Source organism: Nelusetta ayraudi, unplaced genomic scaffold (genome assembly GCF_046127955.1).
Source record: "Nelusetta ayraudi isolate G7.1 ecotype Tasmania unplaced genomic scaffold, CSIRO-AGI_Nayr_v1 ptg000002l, whole genome shotgun sequence".
Taxonomy (NCBI): Eukaryota; Metazoa; Chordata; class Actinopteri; order Tetraodontiformes; family Monacanthidae; genus Nelusetta; species Nelusetta ayraudi.
The window spans coordinates 3,215,305-3,242,411 of NW_027466052.1; the positions used below are offsets into that span (position 1 = coordinate 3,215,305).

The 27,107-nt window shown below is 50.4% G+C and overlaps 1 protein-coding gene across 3 annotated transcripts in view; it reads left to right on the top strand.

Moving 5' to 3' along the window:
- The window catches only part of LOC142882820 (SH3 and multiple ankyrin repeat domains protein 2-like), an 80,273-nt gene that overhangs the window by 10,111 nt on the left and 43,055 nt on the right, over positions 1-27,107 (top strand). For all 3 annotated transcript variants that reach the window (XM_076017500.1, XM_076017508.1, XM_076017516.1), the window contains exons 3-12: positions 625-837; positions 3,909-4,112; positions 4,182-4,253; positions 5,539-5,647; positions 6,755-6,909; positions 7,866-8,033; positions 9,789-9,905; positions 11,865-11,942; positions 16,066-16,132; positions 26,395-26,824. In XM_076017500.1, the coding sequence (XP_075873615.1) occupies positions 625-837; positions 3,909-4,112; positions 4,182-4,253; positions 5,539-5,647; positions 6,755-6,909; positions 7,866-8,033; positions 9,789-9,905; positions 11,865-11,942; positions 16,066-16,132; positions 26,395-26,824 (1,613 nt within the window). The remainder of the gene's footprint in view (positions 1-624; positions 838-3,908; positions 4,113-4,181; positions 4,254-5,538; positions 5,648-6,754; positions 6,910-7,865; positions 8,034-9,788; positions 9,906-11,864; positions 11,943-16,065; positions 16,133-26,394; positions 26,825-27,107) is intronic.

Consider the following 27,107-nt stretch of genomic DNA (forward strand, 5'->3'; position numbering starts at 1 on the left):
TCCAATGATTAGCAACCTGCTTTTCTGGATCCAGACGCCCAAATGTCACCGCAACGGCGTCTCCGGGTTTTCATTTGTCCGCATTTTCTCAGACCGCTGCCGTTATTAAACACGGTACACGCACAGACACACAGACACGCACACAAGCGCGCACACACTCACACTCGGAATCACACTCACACTCACACACACACACACACACACACACACACACACACAGCTTCTTTGTCCGTCTGAATTCTAACACCTCGGCTTCATTTTGTGGAGAATTGGAAAAGATAAAGAAGTTCCTCCCATTTTCTTTATGAGGCCATAAGAACCATTGTGTGTGTGCGTGTGTGCGGTAATAAAAATGAGGCCTAAGAAAAGAGACGGTCACACTCCTCCTCCTGCTCGTCTTTGTGTCTCACACTTTGGTTTTCACATGCTGGCGTCCACGGACGGAGGTATTTAAAGGAGCAGTTCATGCAGAGAAGATGTGAAGTAGCACGAGCACATCATCTCCTATCCTCAGCGTGCCTGCGAATGAATGAACGGATGGGTCGGATCCGGACGAGGTCAAAGGTCACACGCCCCGTCCACAGTTCAATCAGCTCCTCTGTCTCCCCACTTTCTCCCCCGCAGCTGCTGGCGATGCCCCGCAGCCCCACCTCCAGCGAGGACGAGATGGCCCGCAGCTTCTCCGACGACTCCAGCGGCGCCGCCTCCGACACCTCCCGAGAGGAGACAATCTACGAGACCATCAGGGCCACGGCCGAGCCGCCCCGCCCCCGCACGGATGACGTCCTCGCAGACTCGCTGGTGGTCCGCGTCCTCGTCCCCGACCTGCAGCAGACGGTGAGTAATCACAGGGACTTGGGACTCTTATCGGGCGCCACTTGGAATGCCCGCGCGAGCTAACCGGCCTCGCACTGACCTATGGCATGTTGCAGTTCTAACATGAACCACTGGAGGCCCCAGCTGCCTATACAGTAGTACCCATAGTTTGTTTTTAACAGCTGTTGACCTCCTTCTTCGACTCCTCCTCCTCAGTTCCCACAGGAAGCTGCAGGCACGATGCTCCGCCCTCCCTGGCTTCCCCTGCCCGTCCCCGTCAGCGTCCTGGTGGGGGCGCTCTGCGGTTTAACAAAGTGATGGCAGCCTGTTAGTCTGTTGGATTTTGATAGACCTTTTTGAGATTGTATTCATTTTATTCTCTAGTTTTAGCAAAATTTCATTTGAATCGGTGCCATATTGCTGCAAATAGAGCCAAGCCCGAGGGAAATGCCCCTAGAGGCCAGTTGCAACATTTTTCACAAGCACCTCAGTTCCTAAAAAAATGTTTACATCTGTCATTATTAAATTTGTATGGCTGTTTGCCGCGGCGTTTTATCGTTGTAGGTTTGGTTTACAGCTAGTTTTTGTATAATGTTATGAGGAGGTCAAGACAAAGAAGGTTGATCGCTTGTGTTGATTTAATTTTCTGGCAAAGTGTTGAGAAAGCCACTTTAAACTGGAAGGAACTGAGGGAGTGACAGGTTTTAATAAATGATGGTATATTTACAATATAATGGTGACAACGTCATGCCGCAGATTTACTGATGGAGCCTCGGTGGCAGAATTTTTCTTTACTGACTTATTTATTACGACAGTCGAAACCATGAATGTTTAACCATTCACTGCATCCACACCTTCACTCTGTTGTTCCAGTTTCCAGTCAGAATGTATCTTCAGCCGCACGCTCATACTGGCTCCGACAGTCAGTACCTCCAGGGACCAGTGCCTCCTCCAGTAGGAGGACCTGAGTCTCCTCCAGGAAGAGGACCAGAGCCTCTTCCAGGAAGAGGACCTGAGTCTGCTACAGGAGTAGGACCTGAGTCTCCTCCAGGAAGAGGACCAGAGCCTCCTCCAGGAGTAGGACCTGAGTCTCCTCCAGGAAGAGGACCAGAGCCTCCTCCAGGAGGAGGATCAGAGCCTCCTCCTGGAGTAGGACCTGAGTCTCCTCCAGGAGTAGGACCTGAGCCTCCTCCAGGATGAGAACCAGTGCCTTCTCCAGTAGGAGGACCAGAGCCTCTTCCAGGAAGAGGGCCAGAGCCTCCTCCAGTAGGAGGACCAGAGCTTCCTCCAGGATGAGAATCAGTGCCTCCTCCAGGAGTAGGACCTGAGTCTCCTCCAGGAGTAGGACCTGAGTCTCCTCCTGGAGGAGAGTCAAAGCTTTCTCCAGGAGCAGCCGTTCACCTCAACGGACTCAGATCCAGTGGGACGCTTCAGTGGAGACCAGAAGGCCATGAGTTCTTATCTCACCGGGTCACTCTCGCTCTGCCCTCTGAAGCTTCTTGCGTCCGTCTTTGCAAAACTAAAAGTTCAGTCTGTCGGTGTGAGTTTGATCGGACCAATCAGCGCCCTCCAAGGGAAAAGAGTCGGGGCTACATCCAGGGTTTGACTGTGGCAGAAACAGGAAGCTGACTTCTTCCACCTGAACTGAGACACATGCGCATGCGCGTGTGTGTGCGTGTGTATGTGTGTACGCGTTCACATGTATGCACCAGTGATCCCTCAGCTCATCGCGGAACACTCAGCCCCTCCGTCACATGGCTCAAAGTCACATGGCTCTGCTGTATAATTCAAAGCGCTGACCTAAATCCACGCCCCCCGGCTGGAGGAAGTGGACTGCGGCTAGAGCGCCCCCTTGTGGTGAAGGTGAGCCTCACATCTGGACTTGGTCTCTCGAAGCTGGAAGCCATTTGATTCTGACGGAGGCCGATGGGTAACAAAGCGGCTGAAGGGGAGGCAGCGCCTCTTCCGTTTCCACGCCAGACATCTGTTTGTGTTTGCAGACTTGCTGTCGCCGCCGTCGCCGTCGCCGCCGCTGCTCCACGCCAGAACTCGGGATTATGGGCAGGCAAAGTTCACCGATGGCTCAGCTGTTATCGCAGCCGGACGGCTGCTTCAGTTCTCCCAGCATCCTGAGGCGCAGCGCCTGTAATCCTCTCCAGCTCTTGGAGGTGGGGTGGGGGCGCGAGGGGGCGTTACAAGCTGTTAGCATGCAGCGAGCTAACGTTCCTCCCACTTCCTCTCAGCTTTTTCTTAACTTTCTCAACTTTCTGACGCCTAAAAAAACTTGACCAATCCTCAATAAAAACTGCACACTAGCTGGGAACTGGGTACTCTCTGTTCTGTTTCACAGGCTCCCCCTGCTGGTAAGGTGACATATCACCTGAGAGGAGAGAAGGTGTGTATATGTGAACAGCCATTAGGGGGCGCTGACAAGGCCGAAAGCCACACGAGTCCCGTTCTGTTTCCGTCACTGCGGTGCAGGAGCCGCGCTGACGGCAGCGATACTCCTAAGTCACATGGCTAATGTGGCCAATCAGCTGTCTCGTATGTTACACGCTTCCTTCTGTCATAAATGCAAGCCAATAAAGGTTTGCCTTTTCTGCTTTTAAATCCACTCATATCCATGTGGACGATTGTCTCCATGCCATTCGCCGTCTCTTAACGTTAGCAGTGGGACGAGTCTTTGTGGCTACGCACTCTTTGTCGTACAGGATCTAGATTTTTGCTGTCATAAGGAAACTATTTGGTAGTTTGTCGGAAAAGCTTGTATAGACGCAACTATAGTTCCTCCTGCTGTCTCGGTACAGCCTAATTAGCAGTGCGTTTGTGGTTCTAAGAGCTGTTGTTCTTAGAACAATAGTTGATTTTTGCTGCCGCTAGGAAGCTGTTTCGTAGTTTGTCAGAAGAACTCGTTTAGATGCTACGATAATTCCTCCTGCTGTCTCGGCACGATGTAATTGGCGGTGTGCTTGTAGTTCTAAGAGCTATTGTACTGCCGCCCTCTTCATCAGTGCCTTTTTTTTGTTGCAAAAGTTGTGTTATTCATGCCTCCAGATAACGCTGTATCTATCCGAACCTCCGTCTTCCACCAGAAATGCATGCGTTTCAACCCGGACGCCACGGTGTGGGTGGCCAAGCAGCGGATCCTGTGCACGCTCAACCAGACCCTGAAGGACGTCCTGAACTACGGCCTCTTCCAGCCACCCGGGGACGGCCAGGATGGCCGGTTCCTGGACGAGGAGCGCGTCCTGCGGGAATACCCCCAGCCAGTCAGCAAGGGCGTCCCGTCCTTGGAGGTAGCGCCGCCCCTATATTCGAACCTCGGGCCGCCCTCCACTCGTCTCTAACGGCTTGTCCTCCGACAGTTCCGCTACAAGAGCAGAGTCTACCGGGGGCCCGGCGTGGACGAGAAGCAGATCGCCAAACTTCACACCAAGGTGAGTCTGTTCAGGGAGAGCCAGTTAGGATCAGATCAGCTCCGCTCCCGACGCTGCCCCCAGTTAAGATGTTTTCCTTCCCCCCTCTGCACAAACAACACATTGCTGCTGTCTTGCTGCTCTTTGGGCGCCTTCTTGCCCAGCCTTACCCCTGTTTTACACCAGAAGCGTCAGCAGAGCGTCAACGCAGTCGCTCTCCAGCACCCTCCCACACAGGACGCGTTTTACGAGCAGAGTGTCTCGCGCAGCGGCTCGATCGGTTCACGCGAGGATTGCAAGATCGCGCGACAACCCAGGTAGTTTTCGCGTGTTTTTAAAGAAAACAACAATGAAACAAAACATCGATACTTCGAGACACTGTCGGGACAGTGTCTCGAAGTATCGATGTGTGTAAAAAAGAAAAATAATAATAAAGCGAACTGCTGGCATCATACAAAATGCAGGTATTTAAAGTATAGATGCATTTTGTTCGTCATAGTTTGAGATTCAAAGTGAAATCTGTTTTTGTTTGACGGCCGACCTGAACAGCGTTGAAGCCGATGCGTCACGTTGATGTTTCACAGTAAAGTACAGCACATATAAATACAAAATCCAGCACATTGTGTGTTATGATGAAAATCAACCGGATCCACTGTGTTTTTACACCATTGACTTCCTGTCTGAACGATCCCACCTGCTACGATTGACGCAGGAGGGACGCGGCAAGCGTCAAAGAATAAATTCTGGCGTTCTTTTCCAGCGGGTCGCGTTTTACTGCTTCTGGGACGCTTCTGAAACGCGGACGCTCTGCGCCTGGTGTGAACCTGCTCATTGACTTTAGTGGCCGCGTTTCACTGCGTCGACTCGGACGCTCTGCTGACGCTCTGCAAAACGCTTCTGGTGTAAAACAGGGGTAAGACCCGTGATGCAACGCTGTGGACCATTAATACCAGAGTTTGAGTTGTGATGGAAGGCACCACCTGGCGTTGGCACTGTGGTCACGGCTGTGGGTTGGAGGGCGGATCCATTTTGCTCCATCCGACATCCTGCCGCTGCTCCACCAGAGATTCTGCATGAATTCTCCCGTGCGAGAAGGTTCCGCTTCGGTGCAGCCAAACAGTTCCTAATGTGATTGGTTGAGCCGCAGCCTTCTTAGCTCCGCCCCCTCTCCCTCCAGTTCCCCGCTCTTCCGGGAGCTGCTCTCTTATCTATTTTTGTCTTTCGGCCTGGAAAGAGAGTAGACGGCTGACTGAAAACCCTTTTTCTCTCTCTCTCCCTCTCCCTCTCTGTGTGTGCGTGTGCGCAGGCCAACCTAAGGAAGTTCATGGACCTTGTCCAGCACAACCAGGTGGACAAAGCATCCAAGCTGTTGGACCGAGGCTTGGATCCCAACTACCATGACAGTGAGACTGGCGGTGAGGCAGCACCACCGTGACCTTTCACCTGTGTGACCTTTTACCTGTGGAACCTTTTGGTGGGAGGAGTCTCGCCGCTGGCGTCGTCAGTAATCCCGGCATTGGCGGACGCGCTCCCAGCTGTTCCGTTAGGATTCTTTCACCATGTGTTTGGTTTGAAGAAACTCTTTTCTGGTACAGTTTTCAAAGGGTTCACACGGACGTTTGAACCCTGCTTAACGAGAGCAACGGCAGCTGCACTCAGCTGCTGCTCAGCTGGAAAGGTCACTCTTGTGTGACTTTGGTCCTCACTTCCTGCCAACACCTCATTGTAACTTTCCAAGTACTTTGCACTGCTGTCACATTTTGTAATTGTAACGGACTTGTTATCCATTTTTGTAAATGCCTCATTGCACGCATGGACATACTGCAATCATGAAAATCAGTGTAAATCATATAATCATATAAATCTCATCTGTGTATTTTTAACCCGTGTTATTCTTTATACATCTGTAATATATGTGATTAAATTCATACATGCACTTTATAGCAACAATATATATTATAACACTACATATAGATATAGATATATAAATATATCTATATCTATATACCCACACATATACATACATATAATGTTTATCATATAAATATATATGATATGTATATATTGAACACTTGTATTTTATCCACTGCTAGGTGCTTCTGGTTAGATCAGTCATGGGCAAACTTCGGCCCGGGGGCCATATGTGGCCCATTAAGTTTTTTAATCCGGCCCCCCCAAAAATTATATTAACAGTAAGTAAGTAATAAAATAGCTGTTTTAAGAGTCATTTTAATAAAGAGACAAATATCGTGGGGCTGCAAAGACACATATTTTGTTTTAATGCTTTTGTTCCTTTTTTTAATATTCCTTTTTTATGAGGTGGGTCACAAAAACACACATCTGCTCCTGCTCCGGCCCCTCTGTCAAATTTTAAAACCCATTGTGGGCCACGAGTCAGAAAGTTTGCCCACCCCGGTCTGAGATGCTAATTGCATTTCTTTGCTCTGTATTTCTGACGTGCAATGACAAGAAAGTTGACTCTAAAGCTAAATCTAACTTCCTGTCTGCTGCGTTCCCTGCAGAGAGCCCGCTGACCCTCGCCGCTCACTTGGACACGGATGCAGCGCGGATCATCAAGGCACTGACGGCCGGCGGAGCTCACCTGGACTTCCGAGCCAAGGACGGCATGACGAGCCTGCACAAGGCGGCGCGCTCCAGGAACGCCGGCGCACTCACGGTGTCCAATCAGTCCTCCAGCTAACCCGCTGGCCGTCGGGTCTCCGCCCCCCAGTGTGACGGAACTGGGCGGAGAGCTGCCGAGTTGCACACCTGCCGGCACCAGTGTTGTGCTGGTGTTGAAAACGCGGCTGATGGACGTGTCACTAAGTGGGGGCGATACACAGAGACAGTAGTTCCTACGTCCCACTGACCAGCTGATAATAATAAAGTAGTAATAGAGTTTTTATATAGAGCACTTTACATCAAATAAATGATCCACTTTACAGTGGATTAGATCATCATATGTGTATATGTGTGTATATATATATATACATATACATATATGTATATGTATATGTATATATATATATGTGTGTGTGTATATATATATATATGTATATATATATATATATATATATATATATATATACATATATATATATACACACACAAATATATATGTATATATATACATATATATATATGTATATACATATATATATATATACTGTGTGTATATATATATATATATATATATATACAGTATATTTATATCGTTAGTCTAATAGCATGATTGCCTAAGTCATTTTTTGGCCAAATTGTGATATCTGGAATATATATATAAAATATAAATTATATAATGGGATATGTAGAAAACGTGTTTTAATGACAATTACAATTATATATATTATTGATTATTGAAGCTATTTTATTACTTACGTACTATTAATCTAATTAGTCATGTACTCAAGTTCGGCGGGCAAGATTCAAAAGCTTAATGGACCGCATATGGCCTGCGGGCCATAGTTTGCCCATGCCTAGGCTAGACGTCAGGTGTGTGCGCCTGGTTCCATCACACTGGAGGAGGAAACAAATACACACACACACACACACACACACACACAGTGTGCAGTGTTTTGGACGTTGTGCCCCTCTCGTCTCTCTCTCTCACACACTCGCTTGCTTGTCCGTCAGATGCTGCTGGATTTGGGGGCGTCGCCCGACTACAAGGACAGCCGAGGTCTGACACCGCTGTACCACAGCGTGCTGGTAGGGGGCGACCCACGCTGCTGCGAGCTCCTGCTGAGGCACCACGCCTTCGTCTGCTGCCAGGACGAGAACGGCTGGAATGAGGTCCACCAGGTGAGTGTGCACACGTGAACACACACACGCACACACACACACACGCACACACACACACCACAAGCCATCAGCTTTATCAGACAATCAATTCTTTTGCAGCTCTGCAACCTCCCCGCTCTAACCACCACGGTTTTTCGACGCTGTAGACCAGGGATGTCAAACTCGATTACACACAGTGGGGCCAAAATGTAAAACTTGAAAAAGGAGGTCAACATTGATATTTATCGAAAAAAAACCTTCCTCTGAAACAGTGAACCTTTTTATATGGACCAAAACAAGTTTTGCTTCAACGTGAATATGGAACAAGCAAAGCTTAATACTATACAAGAAATAACTTCAAATAGCACACATGCTAAATTGAATTTCAAAAACAAAAACTAAAAAAAAATCGTAAAAATAAATTAAATGTAAATAAAAATTGTATACCTTCTACCTTTTTTATTTGCAGCCTTCTGATTTAAATTTCAACAGTAACTTTTTTTCCCAAAGGCTAATAATAAATTTAAAAATAAAATAAAAATAGTAAGCAAGTAAGTCATTTTTTAAAATTTATATTGCACTTCTCACAGGGAAGGCTCACAAAGTGCTTCGCAAGTTGAAATACAAGAAATACAGAATCATTACAAATGCTGATTAGAAAAAAAAACAAGATACAAAAACATAGTCAATACACAGAGACAAGAAAAAGGATACAGCAACACACACAATGAAATATCATTGCTGGAACGCAAGGACCGGGGTGAGATGAGTGAATTTATGAGATCTGGACAGAAGCCTGGCAGCAGCGTTCTGGACAAGTTGGAGGCCGTCTAGTGAACATTTGCTGAGACAGGTGAAGAGAGAATTACAATAATCGAGACGTCAGCAAAAGCTTGGATGATCATTTCCAGCTCAGAATGGGATAATACAATGAAGTCATAATAATATCCTTCAGTGAACGTCCTTTCCTGATTGACGCATCAAAATACCAGCATAGTAACCCGTGCTGTACCTGCTGCCAGTTCATCTCTTGGCCGTCCCTCAGCCAATCACACAGCAACACCGACATGCAGGCTGCATCCGTGGCGTCAGCACCAGACAGGAGAGTTTAGGCCCTGGTTGCAGGCAACATGCAACTCTTCTGACATCTAACTGGGAAGGGCTCAAACCGCAGCCAGCCAGCAGGGGGCAGACAAGTGTGCAGCCAAACTCACTTTAGTGGCGCTGCAACAGGGCTGTTGAAGAAACGTCTTCATCTGACTCTTCAGGCTAGTGCTTTCTTACGGCCACCAGGGGAGCCAGTGGGAATTTAAGGTCATTAAACAGGGCGTTAGCTTAGCACGACATATCAAAAAGCCGACGGTGGGATCCGATTGAAATTTGACCAGAAGGGGCCGTGTTTTGCCTTCCTCAGAACCTCAGAGCATCCACCCTGTGAAATGGCCATCGTTGCCACAGGTCGCATGCTTCCTGTTGGAACTGGAGGTGGGCCTGAGGCACTTTGTGGTTCCGGTGGAACCTTCTTTGTCTCAACACCAGGGTTTCTGCGCTCCTTTTCTTCTTCTTCTGCTCGTTCTTTTTCTTCTTGTTCTTCTTGTGCATCTTGTTCTTCTTCTCTGATCCTGGCCTCATCTCCTCTGTAGCACACTGACATCCAGTGGTGTAGCTCGCTCACTGCAGCAGCCGGTTGAATGCCAGCGTTTGAGAGCTTTTTATCACCCATGCTCTGCGTGTGTGTGTGTGTGTGTGTGTGTGTGTGTGTTTGTGTGTGTGTAGGCATGCAGACACGGCCACGTGCAACACCTGGAGCATCTGCTGTTCTACGGAGCGGACACGGGCGCCCAGAACGCCTCGGGGAACTGCGCCCTTCACATCTGTGCCCTGTACAACCAGGTGAGCGAGAGAGAGGGAGAAACAGTGTGTCCGCCCCCTTCACTGACCCCGCCCCTTCCACAGGCCTCACCTCCTCCGCAGGCTCCGCCTTCTTCTCGCCCCGTGAGGTTGTGATTCTCTGGAGGATGCATCGTCCCAGGAGTGGCTGTGTCCACACACGCCAGTGCTTCTAAGTGGTGCTCTCTCTCTCTCTGTCTCTGTCTGTCGCTCTCGCCTCCTTCAAATTGCATCCATCCTTCCGTCCAGCAGGTGGCGCTGTGCATTCTAAACAGTCTCCCGAGTCTAATTACAGGTTTTTTTTGTTTGGTCTTTTTGTGTGTTTGGATGTTTGTTTTTCCTGTGATTCCTAAAGCAGGATTAGTGGGAGAGAGAAGGGGGCTATTATCTGAGGGGGCAGGGCTTTCATCTGATTGCATGCTATTATAATTAATTAATAATTAAATTAATTAATCAATCTGTTTATTTGATAACTGTTATATTAACTGTAATAAAACGTGTTTGCGCACACACACCTTCCATCCCTCGCTGAATGTGGAGAAACCATTGCCTCTCTGCAGCCAATCAGGCGCCTACGTGCATTACGTTACGTTACGTTACGTTACGTTACGTTACGTTACGTTACGTTACGTTACGTTACGTTACGTTACGTTACGTTACGTTACGTTACGTTACGTTACGTTAAGGTACGTTAAGGTGCATTACGTTACGGTGCGTTACATTACGTTGCATTACGTCATGTTACATAACATTACGTAGTGTTATGTCATGTTACATAACATTACGTTGTGTTACGTTAAGTTGCGGTATGCTATGCTACGTTACGTGGCGTAACGTTACGGTACGTGGCGTAACGTAACATAACGTAACGTAACGTAACGTAACGTACACTTCGATATGTTGTGTTGCATTGCGTTACGTTATGTTACGTCAAGTCAGCAGCTCGTGATTCTTGCCGCTGAGTTTGTGACTCGCTGAGCTTGAGACACTCTGGAGGAATTTTTCCATTTGTCACCAGTCAGGCTGTGGGGGGCGGCTGAAGGACCACACAAACAGACACACACCGAGTGGGGTTCCTCCCGCCTGCTCTCACTAACGCAACGTGTAGAGCGGCGTGGGGGAAAAAAAACCAAAAACGTTTGAGACCGCGGGGCATCCTGGATGGTGTTCTGCCTGGTTTCCCACAATGCACCGCCCCCACCCCCCTCCTCCTCCGACCACCCCCACCCACACACGACCCCTCTTCCACAAACCCTCCCCCCTCACGTTTCCTCTTCCTGTTTCTAATTTTAGCGCGAGAGCCGAGGAGGCCTGACGTGGAGTCATCATCTCCACATCAGCCTTTAAAATCAGACGCAGCACAACACAGAGGAACCAGTGTGTAGCTGAGAGTGCGTTGTCCTGGTGTGCGCGTGTGCGTGCGTGCGTGCGTGTGTGTGTGCGTTCAAGCGCGCGTGTGTGTGTGTGTGTGTGTGTGTTTGTGCAAGCGTGTGCGTCTGTGTGTGTGTGTGCTCTCTCTCCAACTCTCAACAGCTTATTGTGGCTCTAAAAACAGGCTGTGTGTGCAGAGAACATGCGTGGTCGAGCACTTTGTGGGCGATTTGTGCTGCAGATTCGAACCCCTCAGCGTCCTCTCTCTCTCTCTCTCTCTCTCTCTCTCTCTCTCTCTTATTCCTTTTCTCTCTCTCTCTCCCTCCCTCAGTTCTCTCTGTACCTCCCTCACTCCCTCCGTCTCTCTGAGTGGAGTAGTACGTCCCCGCGCTCGCTCGCTCGCTCGCTCAGCCGAGAGTGAAGCCGCTTCCTCCTCCTGCTGCAGGTACCAGGTGTTGGTGCTCCTCGGCTCCTCCTGGTGGCGCCGCCGCTCCCCGCCATCGTCGCCATGTGCGGACGCCCCTCGCTCGCCCGGACGCCTCCGGCTGAGTTTTGACTGACCCCTCCCCTTCCTGTCCTCCCCACCTCCAGGATAACTGCGCCCGGGTGCTGCTGGTCCGCGGAGCCGACAAGGAGGTCAAGAACTACAACAGCCAGAGTCCATTCCAGGTACAGAAATGTGCACACGCACGCGTGCATACACACACACACACACACACACACACACACACACGGACAAACGCATGCACGCGCACACATACTCATACGCAAATGCACATGCATACACACACACACGCACAAACACACGCACACATACACTCACTAACCAACACTGGCGCACACATGCACACACACATGCACACACATGCACCGTTACATTTCTGATTGCTTGATTGATTGATTGATTGGTTGGTTGGTTGGTTGTCGGTGATCCATCCTGCCTCTGTGAGCGAGTGCCACTTTCTCTTCCCCTCATTTGTTGCCGTGGGAACAACGTTTTGCCATAGAGGTCAAGTGCCTCCAGCAGCCACAGAGGTGTTGATGGTGATCATGCGACCTGTGTGCCGCGCTCAACTCCGGCGAGCAGGTCATCCGTGGGTGCGAGTACAAGCGCCTTCTGACTCCGCCTGACGCTCCATACGATGAGAAGGATGAAGAAGGACGGCAGTACGTGAGGCCTAGCACCGCCGGTAGCCGTTCGCCGGGCGCTACGTGAAGGCCTAGCGCCGCTGGTGGCCGTTAGCCAGGCGCTACGTGAGTTCTAGCACTGGTGGTAGCCGGGCGTCTGTGTTAGCCAGGCACTACGGGTGTTGCCTGTGTGTGGTCGGTGACCCGGTGACCTTCCACAGAGAGTTGACCTGAATTTCTCTTCTGTGGTTTGCTCTGCTTCACAAACTGGGCCCGCTCCAGATCCAAGTGCAGGTCCAAGTCCAGGTCCAGATCCAACTCCAGATCCAAGTCCAAGTCCAGATCCAGGTCCAGGTCCAAATCTAGGTGCAGGTCTAGGTCCATGTCCAACAGATCTCACATCCAAAAAGGAGTCCTCTGAAAAGAACCACCATCAAGGTTTGAGTGACAGGACTCAGTGGTGAACCGTCAAATCAGGAGGCGCCGCCCATCAGTTCAAGTACCGCTCTCCACGTTTGCGGTGGTTAAGGACACAGATGATGCTCCTGACATAACCTAACCGTTTGGGGGAGGTGCTACAGGTTTTCCATATTCAACCCACCTTCAGCCCACAGCACCAACGTCCCTGATCACAAAATACATGTATATTTTGTGGTAAATCAAATTGCAACACAATTTGTTTACTTTGTGCCAGTTGGAACACGTGACACTTTGCAGCCTGGTCTCTCGTCGTTGGTCTGGGGTTTCATTCCTGGCGGAACACAGAGAGGAACCGGGGAACCGGCGCTGAAGAACACGAGTGGATGCTCTGCGGACTCTCAGAGGAGAAACTCAACTCGCTGGCGCTGCTCCGGCTCAGGCTATCTTTATCGCCGCTGCTCTGCCACCTACACGCCGGGCCACGAGCCGCCCCAGCCTCCTGCAAACAGCAACAGGGAGGAGGGGGAGGGGGAGGAGGAGGAGGAGGAGCCAATGGAGGAGCCAGCTTTCAGTCCCGCAGCAGCAGACTCCACCCCCCTGCTGCTGTCTCAGTCAGTCCGGGCACCGTGTGAACTGTTAGCTGGAGGAACATTGCAACCAGGAACTAGACTGGACCCAAAGTTTATGCAACACGTTGGTGAATGATGAGGCTGGTCACATGACTCCCATGATTTACTGAGACGGCACTCAAGCGCACAATAAAGTAGACGACACACAACACAAGCCGTTCGTGTTAGCTTAGCCGTTACTGTTAGCCTAGCTGGTGGTTCAACGCCGCCCGACGCGACATTTGCGCAAAGTTTCGGGCAGTTTTTTTTTTTTTTTTCAGGTATTTCGTATCCGTCCCAAGACAACTAGCTTTGTGTCCACCAGATGGCGCCCGCTGCTCGCTAACCGGTGAGGTTAGGTGAAAGACAGAAATGCACAGTGACTCAGCAGTGTTGTGTCGGTGGACCGTCTCCCGTTGTCCGGGCCCAGTGGTTCGGACCCGCTGGTTTCTTGGCTGATGTCGCTGCAGCGTTGCATTATGGGGGATAAAAGGTCATCCAACCAGTGGATTGTATTCACAGTGTTTTGTCAAACTTAGTCAATGTCGTCCTCCAAAGCAGGAAACTGCTCCTCAGAGGTTTTTCTTTAGTTTAGTTTAGTTTTGCTAACGAGGGATCCCTCGCCACCACAGCCGCAGGAAACTCGTTAGGAGCTCACAGGAAGCTGCGGTTTGAGCTCTGGCGTGCGGCCGCAGCTGACCGACGGAGCTGCTGCTGCTGCTGCTGCTGCCTGCCGTCTTAATTAGAACTGTGTGTGGGCGCGTGGCCGGGCCGTCCCATAATATCATGTGTCGGTTCGGCGAGTGGGTGTGTGTGTGCGCGTGTGTGTGTGTGCGTGCGTGCGTGCGTGTGTGCATGTGTGTGAAGCTCAGCCTGAAAAGCGTCCAACAAAAGGAGGAAGAAGGATTGTGAGGAGAAGCTGAAACACAGAAAACTCCGATCATCCTCTCTGAGCTTCCAACCACATTATAAAAAGATGGGTTTTTTTTTTTTCCTGCTGAGCCTCCTCATCTTCTTCCGGCTTCCTGAGCTCTTCCTCCACCTCCTCGGCGCTCCTCGCCACCTCTCCTTGGCCACCAGTCATTGGCTCGCCCGGTCCTGAATTCCAAGTCCCTTGCTGCTCTCTGTCGTCGTACGGAGCCCATTCCTTGTTTTTCCGTTGGATCAGCTGTTGGATGTGAACACCACCACCTCCACCTCCACCCCCATCTCCGCTTCCACCTCCCCCATCGTGCTGTACACAACCGTTGATCACCATGACAACTGAGTGGGCAGAGAACAGGATGTGGGGGCGGGGAAATGATAATGAAGGAGAACGTGCAGCGATGCTTCCCCTTGGTTTTATTTTTAGTTTTCGGCGCCGGGGTCCTTCCAGTCATGTGACCCTTCACGCCGTCTTCATCTCCAGCTTCTTCCTGCCTGGTTCTCACTCCAGCTTCCTTTCACACACTTCCTGCAGAAGCGGTGCATTGAAGCTAACGGCCTCCTGTGGACGCAGCCATCTCATTTCCAGGAAGTAGACTTGGCCAATACCCATCTTCCACTCACTGCTTCTGTTCTTCCTGCTTTTCTCTCTACTTCCTCCTCCTCTACTTCCTCTCTGCTTCCTGCTCCTCTGTTCACCTCCTGCTCCTCTCCTACCTGCAGCTCCTCCACTTACTGCTCTACTGCTTCCTGCACCTTTGCTTCCAGCTCCTCTACTTTTAGCTGTTCCTCTACTTCCTGCTCCTCTCTCCGCTGCTTTATATCTTGCTCCCTTCTTTTTTCCCTCTTTCAACTTCCTGCTTTGTTCTTTTTGCTTCCTGCTGTTCCTCTACTCCCTGCTCCTCCTTTCTTCCGTCTATCAATCTATCGTCTCCATCTCCATCACTTCTTGCTTTCATCCAACAGTTGCTCCATCCGTCCTTTTTGGTCGGCTCTCCCTTCCTCTCATCCCTCCTTGCTTCCATCTCTCTTCCATCTGCCCATCCTCCGTCTTTCTGTTTTCTCTCCACGAGTTCATCCTTTCTCTTTCAACACTCCTGTCTCCATAGTATAACTATTGCCATCATTGCCATCTCTTCATGATGTGATGATGATTTGATTTCGTGATTCATCATTTTTTTCCTCAATTTACTTCCCCATCGCCTGCGTGGCTTCTCTAGTTCTTCTGCTTCCTTTTTCACCCTCTCTGCTGCTTCAAAACTACCCAGTGGTGGACGCTCATAGAACTGCCCTTTAAGTTTTGGCCAGACAGTCGTTGGTGGAGTTTCTGGAAGAAATCTGTGGCCAGCAGGGGGCGCCTGTAATCCACTGTTCAATTGATTATTATTATTATTATTATTATTATTATTATTATTATTATTATTAATATTATTATTATTAATATTGTTTATTTATTTTACTTTATTTATTTTTTTATTATTATTATTTTATTCCTGGATTTATATTTTTACCTTTTTTGACTTTTAAAATTATTATTTTTCTTTCTCACAGTCCTACATCTACATCACTTTCTGACCCAATCTGAAGTTTCCTGTAGAACCTGTTGCTCTCGAGTGTGTGTCCGTGTGTGTGTGTGTTTTCACTAAAAATGATTCTGTCCTGATTTCGGGTTTCCTGCTGACAGTCTCCGCTCTTCCTGTCCCTGCCTCCAGGTGGCGATCATCGCTGGGAACTTTGAGCTCGCCGAACTCATCAAGATCCACAAAGAGACTGATATAGGTGAGTGACTCCGCCCCCGGGATACATTTCAAATCCGGCCAGATTGATCCTGCCGTAATCCCTCTCGGATTATTACGCCTGGTGTTTGCGGCGGGACAATCCCACACACAGATTAGAAGTCGTCAGCCGGAGGTGTTGTCTTCTGTCTCTTAGCGCTCACTTCAGACGGCCGCATGCGGGAGAAACACACCGGCGACCTCCCATATCACTTCAGAACACCATGAACAAAAAACATTTAGTTCAGTGATTTAATGGATTTTCGATCTCAAGCCCGGGGCCTCTCTGTGTGGAGTTTGCATGTTCTCCCTGTGTCTGCGTGGGTTCTCTCCAGGTTCTCCAGATTCCTCCCACACTCCAAAAACATGCATGTGAGGCCAATTGGAAACCCTAAATTGACCGTAGGTGTGTGTGTGAGTGTGAATGGTTGTTTGTCTTTGTTTGTCTCTATGTGGCCCTGCGATGAACTGGCCACTTGTCCAGGGTGTCACCCTGCCTTCGCCCTGTGACAGCTGGGAGAAGCTCCAGCAGCCCCCCACAACCCTGAGTGCAGGAGGAAGTGGGTGTTGAAAACAGTTGGATGGATGGATGGATGGATGGATGGACTTCTGGTTCCCTTCGTTGGCGTCGCTCAAATTGACCTCACATAAACTGGGGAGCGGCGCCCTCTGGGGAGGAAATGTGACAACTCCCAATCACAGACAGAAGTTTCTGTCCCAGAGTAGGGGCGGAGCTTACTTTGCAGCACTGTACATGTGCCATTGTTGCGTAAGTTCAGTCTGTCTGAGAAGTTTAACAGAAAACATGAAATTAATATCAGAACTTCATTGTCTTTAATTGTAACTAACAACGTCGTCGGAGGTTAAACCAGGATCGAAGCGCCTGGGGAAAAAAAAACAGCAAAAAGGACCCTGATTAATATAAACTGCAATTTATTTTCCTCGTAACTCAGGATGGTGGATTTATAAATACTCGCGTGTGTGGGCACGTCGAGAAGGAGGCGAGAAAACAAGAAGATTTCTCACAAACAACAAACACGAGAACTAATTTTGGAAGCAGGCCCGCGGCGGCATTTCTTTCCCTGGGCGACCTGCGGCCGAGTCGCCCAGCTGCAGGGTGGCGGGCCACCGCCGCGGACCACCTGACAGCGGCGCTCTGTAAGCCGTAGCGGCGTGCAGCAGCCACGTGGCGAGGACTCGGTGGTGACAGACTCAACACACACACACGCGCGCACACAAGCACACACACACAGTTCAGAGGGATTACGGGGGAGAAAATGAGAAAAGATGAACAAACAAATGAATGTATAAAGGAGGACGGCGGAAGATTGAGGCGGGACGAATGAAGAGGGATCTAATCTCATCCGAGGATCTAATCCTGCCGCACAATCAGCAGGCAACCTGGGGGAGGGTAGGAGTTAGCAGGGGCCCCGTCGCTAGCCGGGTTAGCTAGGTTAGCCTAGCGATGTCAGATAACACGGACTTCTTACATCAGTGCCCTCCTCGTCCTCCACCTCCTGCTAAGCTATCATGTTAATCATCACTTGGCTGTGTGTGAGTGTGTGTGCGTGTGTGTGTGTGTGTGTGTGTGTGTGTGTGTGTGTGTGTGTGTGTGCTTGTGTGTGTTGTAGTTTTGACAGTTCAGCTACAACTCTTTGGATTGATCACTTTCCTCTTGTTCATATGCATTTTTTCTTGTTCCGTCGCCAACGAGGAGTTCGACCCTCCAGGCCACCAGGGGTCCCTCTACCTCTGACTTAGTGCAAGGATGCGTTAAATGTCAAGCCGACGCGAGTCAACGGTGTGCAAAGCGTCCGACGCGACGATGAGCAGCAGCGGATGAGCAACAGGCGAAGCGGCTGTTAGAGGATCGACACAGGTCAAAGGTCACTCCTCCAGATGTTGCCGTGGCAACAGTCAGACGTGCTACTCCCTCGGGGAAGCGGTGGCAGTGCTGAGATGAATTCTCCGGTTTGGGATTTTTTTTTTTTTTTTAGGTCACATACTTACCTGTGCGATGGATTGGCTGATCTCATGGCGGCCAGAATCATGTGACCTTTTGACTACTGGAGGAGGAGGAGGGTCGAGGTTGAAGGTGGGCGTGGCCTCGCTCCAGCTACTGTGGCTTCGCCCACAGGGCAGGGACATGCAGGTGACTGTGCAAGGGGAGTGTGGGCGGCTGTTTGTCTCTCTGGGATGAAACCCCACTCCCACCTTGAAACAGCAGGATAGGCTCCACCTGCAGGCAGAGGAAGGTACTGCTCCAATCAATTCAGCCCAATGAGGGAAGTTCCTGCAGTGAGAGAGAGAGAGAGAGAGAGAGTGTTGGGAGGGTGAGTCTTCATATAACAGTAAGTGTGTGTAATCATCCTGCGTAAGGATGATTGACAGATGGGCAAATTAGAGCAGCCGCTGTCACAGTGTGATAATCCCACAGCAAGAATGATGTGACCACACACACACACACACACAGGCACACACTCACACACATACGCAGACTCACAAAGGTCTTCTCCCAGGCAGCCACTTCCTCTCAGGAGTTCAATATTTATTCTGCGTGTAATTAAAACACTGTATACCGATGGATGGTGGATGTCTTTGGGAATTTTCTCTGTAGTACCGCATATGTCCAACAGGTGGTAGCATTTAAATGAATAAATGTTCTCGGCACAAATGGCTGAGAAGTCCTGATTCAGTCGTTGAGGTTATTTTATAATTGTTTTGTGCCAAACTCGTTGCACTGACAACTGGCTGGCTTCCCTCAGGCGTAGGGAGACATACATAGAGAAACTAGTCCCTCTGCTAACCCGTGGCGCCAACCAAGTGTGTTGATGTTGAATCGCCAGGCCGGGATTTAGTACGCAGATACTCTGACGAGCACGCACATAACGAGGAACTAGTTTTGGGTGAACTGTTCCTTTAACGGTTAAGTGTGTAATAGTGGAGATTTTGGGAGGAAACAGCGACACCAAGGGGCTACATTTTAGATTGCAGCATTCTTTCACTCACCCTCCCTCTCCCGAGTTTGCCGGTGAACTACGGTGGCCTGCGCAAAACAAACTTGGATACCTTGTCCACCTTCTTCTTTGTTGGTTTATTTGAAGATGTGAGCAGTCACCCTAGATACGAAGCGAGCTGCCAGGCAGCCGGATGGTCCAAACCAGGCTTCTTTAGAAATATGGCGGTGCAAAATGGCAGCTAACTATGAGCAAGAGCTTTGATCTATGTATATTCTTATATATAAATAAGACCCATTGTATAGGTTTGAAAACCAAATTACTTTTATTGTACTGCAAGTGTACATTATTATTGTATTTATGGGCAGAAAATTAAGGTTTTTACGAATATAAAATCCATAAATCATGGCAAATTTTACACACTGGACCTTTAAGATGAATCCTGTCCAGTTGAAATAGTTTTGATTTTCGAGACAAACCTTATTTAAAAAATTGAATTTGAAGCTCTGCATTCATTTATTCATCACTGTGAAACTCTCCTCCCCTTAATCAGGGACGTGTCACACACACACACGCGCGCAGTGTTCTATATTTGGCTGATGTGCCTTTGAGAAGGAGGACCAAACGACTCTCAGCATCTCCACATCTTGTCAGCAGGACGGGAAACTTCCTGCACATGAGCTTCCCTGGTCACTGATGCCTTTGCGCGTCGCATCGCAGCGAGGAGTGGCGGAGGAGGAGGAGGAGAAGAACGAGGAGGAGAGAAAGGAGGAGACCTCGGTCTAGGATTGGTCGAGCTCGCTGGCAAAAGTGCTTGTTAGAAGCTGTGGCTGACATAATTAAATCCCCCTGTTGGACGTGGGAGTGAACTGCACCTGGCCGTCACCACGCTTCTGTGGAGAATCACCTGCTCTCGTGTGTGTGTGTGTGTGTGTGTGTGTGTGTGTGTGTGTGTGTGTGTGTGTGTTCCAATGTAAAGACACAGTATAGCAAGCTATAAAATAAATACATTAATAAATATATAAAAGCTGGAATATTTCAGAGCGAAATCACCTTCAGGAAACAGCCAAAGAAGAAGAAGAAGAAGAAGAAGAAGAGGAGGAAGTGGGAGGTTGTGTTTTCCTTCTACAAGGCACACGGTGGGGTGAACAGGGAGGCAGCGTGTCACACTCCACTGACATCCTTTCATACTTTATGACAACATATGCTTTGTGTGCGAGGCGCCATCTGTTGCCCCTCCGTCCTCGGAGGAGGCGGCGCTCCGTCCGAGAACCACGTCACATGGTACATGCCATCATTCCTCCGGAGATCTTCTCCACCTGAACCCAGGCAGGTTCTAAAAATATACGTGGATCTGCCCCCTGGTGGCCAGGCTGTGGTAGCGTTCATGGAATCCGCCCCTGAAATCCCGAAGTTTCCGGTCAGTTGCTCACTGTTTGCCGTGTTTCCATTGCTCCGCTGGCTTCTTTGTTCAGCCACTTTTCTTTTCCCGAATGAAAAGATGACAGATTTTCGGAGGAAGCAGCGACACCAAATGGTCACATTTGAGATTGCAGCGGTTTTTCGCTCACTCTCCCTCTCCCAAATTTGCCAGTGAACTACGGTGACCTGCGCACACAAACCTGGATACCTTGTCCACCTTTTCTTCTTTGTTGGTTTATTTGAGGACGCCAGCGTTCACCCTAAATATCAAACGCGCTGTGAGGTGGGCTGGATTGTCCGTAACGGGCTTCCTTAGAAATATGGCTGTGGCCAGATGCAGTAGAGCTCGCAAACTCCGCCCCTTTTAATGCTGCTGCTCTAAAATCCCAAGGTCTCCCGGCAGTCACTCACTGTTTGGTGACAGTGGTTTCCATTGCTCCGCTGAGTTCTTTCTTCAGCTGTTGATGTCTTTTCATTCGGGATCCCCTTCTCGGATTCTATTGGTCCACCTTTTTTGGCTCCCCCCCCTTGTTTCACCTGTCAAACGGAGCGTCCTCGTTGTCTTGTCGTCGGTGTTGTTGTTATTACATTGTCTTGCTTTGTCACTGTCAAAAACTGGACTCCTCTGCTCTGGTGAGCTCATTAGATTAGATTAGATTAGATTAGATTAGATTTAGATTCAACTTTATTGTCTTTGCACATGTCACAAGTACAGAGCAACAAAATGCAGTTAACATCGAACCAGAGGGCTTGGTGTTGAATTGAATCCAAATGTACAGTATATACACGTTGTATAATACATATATGTAGTGCAAATGAATAATTGAACTGTTGCTGCGCTGTTGTACAGGTGGAAAATAATGAAACCTTAATCATTTATAGCAGCATAAGTATGTACAGAATATAAAAGGTTGAAAATCTACAGATCAGATTGATCAGAACGTATCTGAATAAGCTCCGCCTCCCTCTCTGAGCTCCACCTGGGTCTATTTGTCTCGATTGAAAGGATTTACACCTGGTCGCGTCAGTCTGCCCCCTGCTGGCTGCGGCGGCGGTGTGCAAAGCAGAGCGCTTCCCGCAGCGCTGTTTCCCATGTAAAAATGACTCTGAACGACAGCCCCCTCCCTTTCTGCTGACTGATCACCTGACCTCCGACCCTTCCTGCTCCTCGTGGCTCCCGGATGAGCACGCGCCCGCGCGAGGAGGACGCACCGCGGCGCGGAGCTGCCGATCGCATCGCGTCGGGGGAAAGACAGAGAGAGAGAGAGAGAGAGAGGAGAGGGGGGCGGGGTAAGGGGCGGGATGAGATGTGTGTGTGTGTGTTGGGTGGTGGGGAGGGTGTGTGTGTGTGTGTGTGTGTGTGTGGGGGGGGGGGGGGGGGGGGGGTAGCCGTGGTGGCTCTTGCTGCTGCGCTGCTGGAGGTGTAAGGACCGGATGCAGTCCAGTGAGCGCGGCGCCGCCGAGTCGCTGTCCGCGGTGCTGAAAGTCCCGCTCCGTTCCGATGAGCTCCGGCTGAGAGGAGGAGGAGGAGGAGGAGGAGGAGCGAGCAGACATGAAGTCCATCATTAATGCCTTAAAGAAGGAAGGTAAGCGCGCCCCTCCGGAACTTCGCCGGAGTCGCACCGGAAATTGGCGTCAACTTCAGGTGGACGGTGCGGCACCTTGGAGCGCGTCCCCTTTCGTTTTCGTTTTTTTTTTTTTTTATTATTTTCATTTCACTTATTTATTTTAATTTCTTAGTTTGCCTTGTCGGTGCGCGCGTGTGTAATGAATAGTCAGATAGGTGGTGTGCGCCCGCGCCCGCGTGCGTTCGCACAGTAGAGTACCGGAGCAGGTTGAGGGTTTTTTTTTTTTTTTTTTTTAAATTACTATTACATGTGTTTTTTTTTTGTTTTTTTGTTTTTTTGTTTTTATTTTTTTTTTTAGGTCACGGAACGGAACCGGTCCCTGCGGCCGTGGTGCGTGGTGCGAATCCGTGTCAGATTCCTCCGCACGCACCGAGTGGCTCTCGCTCGGTCCGACACAGGGGAAAGAAAGTAGTCCGGTTGTTCTGTGAAGTGTAGCCGCTGCTGATTGTGCAGCAGCGTAATGGAGATTGCAGGTGTGATTGACCGCCTCGCGGGGGGAGGAGGAGCCTCGATCCAGCGCCGCAGGGGTTCAACTGATTTTTCCTTTTCCCGCCCGCCAGAGGGAAGTTTGTGCTTTCTAATCCTGGACCTGGGAGGGGGTTGGGGTGTTCGGGAGGGTTCTGGATCGAGTTTAGCAGCGCCGCGTAACTCCCAGTTTTCGGAGAAAACGCGCTCAGTTTGGCTCTGTGCGTGTGTGTGTGTGTGTGTGTGTGTGTGTGTGTGTGTGTGTGTGTGTGAGGGGAGTGAAGTGGAGTGGAGGGCAGAGGAGGGATCGGGAGGGGAGGGGGTTCCGTGGCGCGTGGTTCTGCCGCCGCCGAACTTGTGAATCATCGTCACTTTGCGTCAGCGGCACTGACTGACGGCCGGAGCTTCACGTGTTTGCGATTTAAAACCCATCTGTTGTTGTTGGAAGGCGGAGCGATGCGTTTTTGGGGGATTTTTTTTTTTTTTTTTTTTCGCGGAATCGCTGGAAATCAGCGAGTCTGAGGCGCGAGGAGCCGCCGCTCTTCATCTTTCACGTGGAGCTTCGGGGGGAGGAGCCAATAAGCTGAATATAAACCGTTGCTGACGGCCCAGCTTCCGGTTCCAGTGACCCTCTGCAGGAGGAGTGGGGAACAACCAGAACCTCGTCTAAATTTTTCTTCCGCGTGTTTATCATGTTCTTGTAAATGGTATTGAACTCTTCCCTGGCTCAAGGGTCAAAGGTCAACAAGGGTTTATTATTATTTAAAACCCGAAGATAAATTTACAGACGGTCTGTTGTTGTAAAAAGTGGTAAAAGAAATGTGAACCTCATGGGGGCGCTAATCTACCCTCTGTCTGATGTATCATCTCCTGAATTGTGATGGTCCAAAAAGCTTGAACTAAGCAGTCGTGTGTGTGTGTGTGTGTGTGTGTGTGTGTGTGTGTGTGTGTGTGTGTGTGTGTGTTATTTTGACTAATGGTCAAAGGTCAAGTAAATTGTGACTGCCTCCACTTTGTTCACTTCATGTTGCCGCCTAACGTTGGTCCTGTCAGGGTTTTGGATCCAAGTCAGAGGCCAAATATTTGACCCGTGTGGCTGCTATGGGTGGGCAAACTTTTTGACGGGTGGGCCACAATGGGTTCTAAAGTGTGACAGAGGGGCCAAACTAGAATAGCCGAACCAGAATATAGCTTCTAGTTTGGCGGGCCCGATTAAAAAGCTTAACGGGCCGCATGTGGCCCCTGGGCCGTAGTTTGCCCATGCCTGCCTTCGCCCAGCTGCAGAGTCAGCCAGGTGGTACACAGGTTCGTAGCTCAGTGACATGCAGAGAAAAATAGTTCCGGCGCAGCACATTGTGCACGCGTGCATTGAAAAGCGCCCGGACGACCGAGTCAGCTCCTTCTGCGTGTTGCTTAGCTGCGTTGTGTCCCATCTGCGATCTGCGTAGGGATACAGACTGAAAGTAGTCCCTCCAGTGGGTTCGCTTTTGTCTCTTTGAGCTCCGCCGGTGACGCTCCATCTGGTTCTGTCCGTCTGAGGAGGACACACACACACACACTCACACACAAACTCACTCACAGTTAAAATGTGTTCTTCAGATTTCTGATCTGATTAGTGCGGCCCTGATTGACGACTGAAGGACCAGAAGGAATTTTTCTTTTGTCTCAACTCAGTGGGAGATATAAAAAAAAAAAAAGCTGTTGTCATCATCCGTCAGCTCCGCGACCTTTGACCTTCCCTCTGTGTTAAAAAAGCCTCCCTTCTTCTATGGATTCCACTGATTGCTTTTCCAGATGTTACGTAAGATGCTTTGGAACGCATACGCGCTCACGCGCGCGGGCACACACACACGCGTGCTCACACGCGCATGCACACACACACACACACACACACACACACACATTCTTTTCTTCTTCATAATTAATTAGTGTGTGCCACCGGAGAGAAGTGGAGCAGGTCTGCTGAGCTAAAGCTGTGACTCTAATAGCCTGCTAGCTGTGCTAGCTCATTAGATGCTAGCATGTGGGGTGGAGGGAGATAGCAGGGAGGGCGTTTGAGAGGGCAACCCTGGTTTGGCCATGACTCAATAGCCCCGCCACATTCTGCCTGCCACACCCCCTCCTGCAGGCCCCTCAGCTGTTCACGAAGCCTCTAGCGCTAGGATAGCTAGCCGGCTAGCATGGCTATAATCAGGAGCTAATCAGGTTACGAGCATGACGGCTGTCGGCACAGTGTGACGCTAGGATGCGTCCTCGGGGAAATTAAGGCCAACCTCCATTCCCGGCCCAGTGCCGCCGCGCTCCAGAACTGCGGTCCTGCGAATGGCGCTGGTCGCGATCAGGGAGCCAATCACGCGTCTCTCGCCAGCGGTCGGTGGGTCGGCGAGGCGGAGGAGGTGAGCGCACGGACGAGGCGGGTCGGGTCAGGGGCAGGAGAAGGGCGGGGGAGGGGCACGAGCAGGACAAGTTATTTCTGCCACCTCCTTTTTTCTACTACGGCCTCGAAACCCGCAGTCACATGACCAGGACATCAGCTGGGACTGCAGTCACATGACCTGACAATTGTGGCGAAACAGGCTCCAGCTGCAGTCACATGACCCATATGAACAGGACCGTTCCGCCCATCACACAGGACCACATGACCCCCAGTCACATGACCTGGATGCCACAGCAGTCATTGGGCTGATCATGTGACCGGCTACTTTAAAGGAAAAAAAAAAGAAGAGTTTTCATATTGGAAGTTCAGATTTGACCTCTGACCCCTCACTGATAGACCTGGACAGTCACTCCAGTGCTGTGTCTCAATGCAGGGTCTGCATCCTTGAAGTGCGCATTTTGAAAGGAAGTTGCGTCAACGCACTGCACGAAGGCTCGTCCCCATTCCCGAGGGTGCTTAGGACGCTCAAAATGCGTACTCGGAAATACTCACTCGTTTTAGCCGATTCTAAGGATGCACCGCTACTATCCTTCGCGTACTTGTGTATCCCATGATGCTTTGCGTGCTGCTGCAAAGCATCTTAGGATCCTGGAAAGTCAGCTGAAATTAGGGGCACGTACTGGTTAAGACACGACATATAAATTGAAATATTGAAGTTTCACATAAAGTATCCAGTTTTTAACGTAGGATTTTATTTATTTGATCATCCGACGGCATTGTTAGATGGCAAACCAATGGTTAGCTTGATACTATAAAAACGTCACTTCCGGGGTTGGCCAGCCGGAGGGAACGGTGGTGACGAAACGAGGAAATACGCCGAAGGCTAGACCGTCCCGGGTGGTTACCGGGGAGGCGGGGTTTGGTCCGTCCTTCTAGGCTGGGTACTCGAAGAACGCTTCCGTCAGACGGAGGACACTCGGTCTGAAGGGTGCAGACCCTGAATTGAGACACAGCATTTGGCTTATCAAGAAGAGCCAAAAACCGGCTCTTCTTTGACCAGCAGGGGTCGCCAGAGTTGGTCCCAAATAAACTGAAAAGGACTGCTTGTCAATACGTGAGAGCGCCCTCCCTTTTGTTCGCCGCCGCACCAAACCAGTCACAAAACCTTCAATCCTTGTCCTTCTGTCCCTCTACCGTTCTGTCCTTCTGATCTTCTGTCCCTCCATCCTTCTCTCCCTCTGTCCTTGTCCTCCTCCGTCCCTCTGATGTCCTCTGTCCTTCTGACCTTGTGTCCTTTTGTCCCTCTACCCTTCTGTCCACCTGTCCCTCTGTCCTTCTTCTGTCTATCGGTCCTACAGAACTTTTTGTCCTTCTTTTGTAATAACCTCCTGACCTTCTGTCCCTCTGTCCTCTGCAGTGCCTTTCCGCGAGGCTCCCGCCTACTCCAAACGGCGCCGCGGCCCGTCCTCCTCCGGCGGTGGCGGCAGCGGCGACGGTCAGTCTCCATCCTCGCTGTCGGCGCCGCGCGTCCTGCTGCGCTCCAACAGTGACAACAACCTCACGGTCAGCCAGTACCAGCAGCAGCAGCAGCAGCACGGCTCTCCTGGGGGCTGGGCCCTGCACCCGCAGCACCCACAGCAGCAGCAGCCGCACGTCCCGGGCCGCCATCCGCCGTCCGGCGCCGCCGCTCTGCACCGCAGCCTGTCGCCCCAGCTGCTGCAGCAGATGCCCAGCGGCAGCCCCAACGGCAATGTGGTGGTGCGGACCATGGGCCGGGGGGCCAGGAGCCGCTCGCCGTCCCTCAGCCGGTTGGGGGAGGAGCCTCGCCGGCCGCAGCGCCAGCCCAGGTGAGTGCGGCAGGGCTCCGCCCACATCCTGCTGGTGGGCACAGGCCCCCGGCCAACGAGGGGGGTCAGTCATCGACTGTCGCCGTTGACCATTGTGCGAAATACCCGTCAGTGTTGGGAGGAGGTTGGGGCTGGCGGCTCCCCATCCTCCCCACTGTTACTCGATACCAATGTAAATTTCCTTAACGTGCAGGAGGCCTTTGATAACCTCACAATATTCCATGTTTTTCAAGCCATGACAGTCCACATATTGTGAATAATACTCTCAAAATCTGGGCGACAC